Source organism: Merops nubicus, unplaced genomic scaffold (genome assembly GCF_000691845.1).
Source record: "Merops nubicus isolate BGI_N331 unplaced genomic scaffold, ASM69184v1 scaffold11332, whole genome shotgun sequence".
Taxonomy (NCBI): domain Eukaryota; kingdom Metazoa; phylum Chordata; class Aves; order Coraciiformes; family Meropidae; genus Merops; species Merops nubicus.
In genome coordinates, this window is record NW_008591581.1 from 44,335 (window position 1) to 50,952 (window position 6,618).

A 6,618-nucleotide genomic window follows, 5' to 3' on the forward strand; every position below is an offset into this window, starting at 1 on the left:
GGGGGATACAATCAGAGGATACTGTGCCTACTGTGTACATGGACAAGGTGGGAAGCTATGTAACAATAGCAACAGCTGTATCTCTTGACTAACTTCCACCTAGTTACCGTGTTTATCTGTTAAGACTGAAGTGCTAGGGTAGCCTTAAAATTGACTGTGGAGTCAGCTGGTGATTCTGATGTTATAGGCTTTTACACAGATAAGCTAATGGGCCTGAGAAGAAGGTCGAGCTCCAGCCATGTGTCTGTGTTAAACAAATGTGTTTTAGCTTTAGCTGTGCATCTGCTGGACAGTGCATAAGCCTCAACCTGCTCCTGAGTAACAGCAAGTTGCTGGTCAATGTTCCAAATCCAGCGATGAGAGGGCGTTTTCTCAGTGTCATATGAGGCCCAGCTTGAAGCAGGGGGCAAGGTGCTTTGCTTGCTCTTTGCAACCTGTGTACTCCCTAGCACATCTTGGCCATCTGGCTGATTGATTGCATCCTAAAGCAGTTGAAAAGTGAGGGAACTCGAGCAATTGTTTAAAATCAAATGTGCAAAATTACATAAATCAAGCTGCTAAATTTACAATGTAAAACTGAACATCAATTTGGCCCACACTTCAGCCATGCTGTAGGTAGCATCTGTAGTCCTCACTGAGTTCTCATGTCTTCTTGACCCTGATCATCACCCCGTAGAAAGATTCATGTTTCGTTTTACTACCATACCAACCAAAATGTTAAGCCTGTGGGAAAGTGATCGTTAAAACTGGCTGGAAGAGCAATTGATTTTTTTTGGTTGAAATACAAAAGCAACTTGTAGTCCAGTTTTGGAATGGAGTCTGTAGAGCTTCTCTGTAATTTTGATAGCATAGCTAGGATCTGAGTTTTTGAGCCAAAAATGGCTTTGGGCTTTCTCCCTGCCCCCTGCCCAAGTAAGGTTGGGAAACGGAGATCAATATTTGACTTCAGAATGTGAAAAAGATTTGAGCATGTGGGAATTGCTCTTTTCCCTTCCCCGATATTTCATTTAATTACAGTCAAAGCTCTATATTCAGTGAAGCTGGAATATAACTAGCACCTTGTGTTTAGATGACTTAAGGACACAAAGCTACAATTACCTTGACATAGAGGTAACTTTTCTAATGTCATCACAGCAAGTGCTTGTTTGGTGATTTCTTTTACTTGTTTAAGAGAGGTTATGCAAAATGGCATGAGCTTAGGAGACATGAATAAAACAGGGAGAGAATACAGGGAGTTCTGAAAGGTGGAAGACATAATGGTGACTGTAAGACGACAGAAGCCAGTGGAGCCAGTGGGGAGTAGTAAAATGAGAGGACTGCCATGGGAAGCTTAAGAGGTTAATGACATACAGTTGCGGATGGATGCAGTTTGCAAGGACCCAGATCTTGGATCTGATTCAATTGCAGCCCAGTTCTAAAGGAAAAGCCTATAAATCAGTCCAAGGATTCTGGTGAATTGTGCTTTGTGCTCGTGTTTGTGATGTAACCAGCAGCTCTTGATGGAATTACAACCGCTTTACTCACACTCACCTGCTATTTGCTCTGTATTAAGTTAACAATAGTAAATAAACCGTGTATTAGATTTCAAGCTGACCTGTTCATGCCAAATGAATTCGTCTTGCCCACAGGCTGCCCTAATTTAAAACATATGTATCGATTTAAATCCTGTTGCTTCCATACATTAAGCTAGTGCTTAGATTTTTGCCTCATCAATATTCTTCCCATTATAAACAGATGTGTAGTTCGCTGTGGGTTTAGTTCAGAAGTTCGCTGTGGGTTTAGTTCAGAAGTGTTCTCTGATACTATGATAGATTCTTTACTTTTTAGGGTTTGTTTTTTTTTTGTGTGCTTGTAAGGTGGTGGAGGAGTAGAAGTGAGGTGGACTGTTGCAGTGTTGTACAGAACTTGCATCTCCCACCTGAAAACCAACAGAAGACACTGTCTGTTCTTGTACAGCCAAAGCCTTCACTGGAATCAAAGGAAGTTTGCTTTAATTGCAGGAAAGATTGGGTCCTTGTTTAGTGAAAATACAACTGAAGTCAGGAGAACTATTGTTTGATACTGTATTTCCCATAAAGCAGTATGTCTCATAGAACACAGAAGTTTTTGGGTTTTCCCAGATTTCTAAGGGGTAAAAAAGTTTTGTATGTAAAAAAAGAGTTTCTCCTAAGAAGAAACTAAAAAAAAAAAGAATCAGAGCCTAATGTTGGACTCTAAAGAACATATTTAGGCCTTTAAATAAGTAGCTTGGGCTTTTCACAAGTGCTGAGCTCTGCCAACTCCCACTACTTTTAGGATACGACTTCTAAGGCTGCACATCATTTGACTGCATGTTCTTGCAAAGAAATACTAAGAATATGCACTAGGTCAAAGTGGTTCCTTATCTTTGCGTAGATAAGGGCTGCTGTTCCTCCTAGGAAACAGTGTCTTAGAAGCGGAAGGCTGCACTTCTTATCATTCAAGTGTGTGCCATAAAGGGGTAAAAATAGGGACACTGAGGATAAGAAAGCTGAAACCAAGGCACCTGCTACCCACAGAAGGAAACGTGGGAATGAAATAAGACTGAGGTCTCTTCTCTTTTGAATACTGCAGATCTTCACTACAGGAACAAATAATTTGCCTGTAAAACCCTTTGAGATTACTGGTATGAGAAAAGGCTTGCAGGATTTTACCACGCAGCATAAATTCCATTTACTGAGTTTTACAGAAATTAAAAATGTGAAGGTTGGCTAAAAGAATTAGTTTTCAATAACTGTTACACATTTACAGAACATCCTAAATTCCCACAGAGAATCCCTTGGTTTGTGACCTAAACAGAATTGATTAAACAGAAAGTGGAAACAAGGTACTCAGCTTGTATCACTGTTGTCAAATAATCCATAGTTCATAGTTCACAATATTTTAATCCAGTATTCACTTTGCCATGATATATAGTGCAGGTTATTTACAATGATTGCCATGCTCTAAATGCCACTTTTCCTTTAAAGCAAGCAGCAGCCACAACAACCAGTCCCATGCCCTGCTCCAAACCTTGTTTGCAAGGATTCTCATTTACATCACTAATGTACAGTTTTGCATAGAAGAGAAAAAGGGGGTATTCTTACTCTTAGAGATTCTGTCATGTATACTACCTGCAGCCACACTCTGCCACTTTCATCCCTTCGTAGTTATATATCAAAGTGGGCACACCAGCATCATCCTTATAAAGAATGGAGATTGAATCCAATTTGGTTGGAACACAACAAACCTTGGAAGCTTTCTTTGGGTTTTGGAGATGCACTAGAGTTTGGACAATAGCATGTTTTGTTGGGGTAACATTATCTGTCAGAGGGAAGAAGCAACCTCCTTTACATTCAAAAGCCTCATAATCTTTTGGTGCAATGATCCAAGAATCCCAGCCAATTTCTTCAAAGTTCACATGGAGGGAAGTTCTCCGGCAGTGGTTGACTCCAGTGCTTCTCTTGCTTCTGGAGGAATGCTGATGGGGTCTGGTGATGGCCTTTTCTTCTCCCTGTTCTTCCTCTTCAGATGAAGTGTTGTTCTTTCCTAATTTTTTCAGTACACTTTCTTGTTCATGAACAATCATCTCCCGGAGCTCCACTTTGGTCTCTTTAGTCCCATTGCTGCGGTCATTGGAGAACACTATCAACAGGGGCAGATTTTTAGTGTCAGGGGTAACACTGATATCCAGCTTCCCGCAAGTAAAACCACCCAGAAACTTACTCTCTACAACAACCTCTAACTTGTTTTTAGTCTTCAGTTTATCTGCTCTGACCCATCTTTTCACAGCGCTGGACACTTCAATGGTCTCCCAGCCACACTTCTGGATACTGCGGGAGACAAGGAAAGATTTGGTATTTTCTGGGTTTTCCCAGTGGTCACCATCTAGGACATCATAAATGACCATGTTGCCTTCTAGTCTAGAGAGAGACCCAACTTCCCTGTGACAGGAGATATAAATTCTCAGTTCAGCTCTGGTGATTTCCTCATATCGTGGAATAGAGATGTTGAAGAGCAAGATGTGTTTTTGAACTGGACTTTCTTCTGCTGAAGCTAAAGAAACAACATCTGCAATAGGAAATTAAAACACGTGGTTACAGTGTTTCTGACTGTCCGAGTAACTTGTTTCTAAAAGACTGAGGATGTATTTTGGGGTTAAAATAAGAGCACAGCTACCCAGCATTAAAAAAAAAAAAGAAAAAAAAATTAAATACTGTCTTCTGGCTGAGTTTCAAGGAGAGGGAGTAAAAAGATGAAATGGAGGTCCCTGGTTTTGGTAATATTTTCACCAAGATTGCATGGTCAGGTAAGTGTGTGGAGAGGAGCATAATGAGGCTGCCTACAACAAGCTGTGAATGATGCTGGTTGGTATTAAGCACATAAATAAGGCAGCTGAGGAGTGTTCATATTTAGCAATTTCCTAAATAAATTTACGTTACATAAGAATTCTTTAAAAGCCCAGTGAATTTCCTGCTCTTATCACCATGTAATTGCATGAATGGCCCTCCTAATAGAGAGGAGTGTACCACATACTCAAGTGTTTAACAGCTAGCTACATTGAGGCTTCTGCTGCTGTCTTCAGATAACTTTCAAAGCATCTTGGATAACTCAAAGTTTGGGGAAATAGAAAAGTTTTTGAAAATCTTGAATTGAGGCCTCAAGGTCTGTCTAAATTGAACGTGGGTGATAAACAGCCTTTCCTGCCAGGTCTCTGTCCATTCCAGGCTGGACTCATTGAGCTTGCGTGGTTGGGTTTTTGTTTTTCTGTAGAGCTACATGCACTATCAACAACTCTGCCATGGGAGGGGCAGGTATTTGTCTGGAAGGTCAGATTAGTAATGTTTAAAAGTCATCAATGACCGATATTTATTTGATGGTTAATTACACGATTGTGATAGGGTTTTCAGGCAATTTTATTGGCTAATGGGGTCACTTTTTCACAGTGTTTACCTATTAAAGCAGTCATAGAGGAGAGTGAGATATGGGAACTATAATCTAGCTCACACTGTTAAGGTTCCTTTCCATTTTAGGACTAGGGGCACTAATTTGGGAATTGGGAGTTCTCTGTAGTGCTGTTACTGCGTATATCCGTTTTCACAGAAACAGAAGCTTCAATTCTCCCTGTCTTGTTTTTATCACAAGGATTGCAGCTACTGACTTTTTTACTGCTTCTTTTGATGGATCTCTTAAAAAATCTATGTAATGTTACACAGACATGGATCTTGAACTTTTTTAGTTGAAACAAGCTTGACTTCCTGTTTCCACATAAATCTTGCCATCTCACCCAGAATTTTGGGGGAGCACTTCTGTTTCTTGCTTGGATCCAGAGGCACATTTCTCAGTTGGCTGCTGTGGTTTTAAATATGTGAAGAGCCCATCTGAAAGTAGAGCTCTCTAGCATGGATGTCTCAGTTATAGATGATCAAAAGTTTTCATTCTAACATTAAAACTCAATTCCAAATCTCTAGCTTCTAGAAATATGTTTCCTGTAAACATTATTATTCAGTGCATCATCTCACTTGATGCATTTGAGAAGAGAATATTGTACAGTGAAAATAAAAAAGAAAAAAATGGAAGGTAATTGTATTTTTTTAAAGGATTTGAAACAAATTACAGACCAAGACTACAGTCCAAAATTATAACCTGTTTAATTTCTAAAGAATCTTTGGAAGTAGGCATTAGTTCCCTCTTAATTTCAAAATAATCTGAGCACCTACTGTCCATGTACTTCTTAAAAATTCTAGTCCACATATTTAGAACGTCTCCTACCTTCAATACTGAAGCTCCTTACAATATTGGATGCAGGGATGGAAGACTTGTCTGCAGCATATCTGTTGTATAAATCAATCATGAACTGTGGTGGTTCTTCTTTGGTCTTCACTTGTGAGGGGACTCTTGATAAATTCAAACTCCTTAGTAAATCTGTCTTCATATTCTCCAGGAAAGATTTAAAGTCAAAATGGGTCTCATCTTCTACTTCTCCAGGATCATGAAAGCGTGCATCAGAGTTTCCCATAGCTGGTAACTTGTCCCAGTCTTCCAAAGGCTTACCTCTTGTCAAACAGGCAATGATGTTGAAAACAGACACTACAGCTAATACTCCAAAATAATGCATTTCTTCTGTATTTACTTTCTGGTGGAGAGACAAGAGGATAAGGGTATTTTAGCTGATTAGAAGTCTTGTTTCATTACAGAGGAAAGGAGATGGAAAGCAAACAACTGGAATGCCCTTTGCAAATCACTTTCTTGTGTTCTTTTTGCAGTCTGCTCCAAACTCCAGCCTCTTGTCAGTTGTCAAGCGGATTGGTTGTACACTTGCCCTTATCAGAGTCATTGATGCCATGCTTCAGCTTCTGTTATCTAGCAAGGCTCTTAGTTAATGAAGATTCTGTAAACATCTGACAAACACATGTGGCTGGTGGGAAGGACATTGTATATTGTAAAGAATCCACATTTCACTTTAGGGTCATCATTGCTTAATTACACTCTTCTATCATTTCCTTGCCAACACAGAGAGAAGCTTTCTTAGGGATGCAGAAGATTATACTGTTTTAATCAAAACTAGATAATAGAGATCTAGAATAAAATTACTCTATTAGCTATTAATATCTCATAAAT

The 6,618-nt window shown here is 39.5% G+C and overlaps 1 protein-coding gene across 1 annotated transcript; it reads right to left on the reverse strand.

The window, feature by feature from the left end:
* Positions 1–2,923: 2,923 nt before the first annotated feature.
* On the reverse strand, positions 2,924–6,349 carry GDF2 (growth differentiation factor 2). The gene is made up of 2 exons (XM_008950315.1): positions 5,770–6,349; positions 2,924–4,068 (listed from the first exon to the last, which is right to left on the reverse strand). Exons 1-2 carry the CDS (start codon positions 6,113–6,115, stop codon positions 3,128–3,130), a joined length of 1,287 nt encoding a protein of 428 aa, XP_008948563.1. The 5' UTR covers positions 6,116–6,349; the 3' UTR covers positions 2,924–3,127.
* Positions 6,350–6,618: the final 269 nt, after the last annotated feature.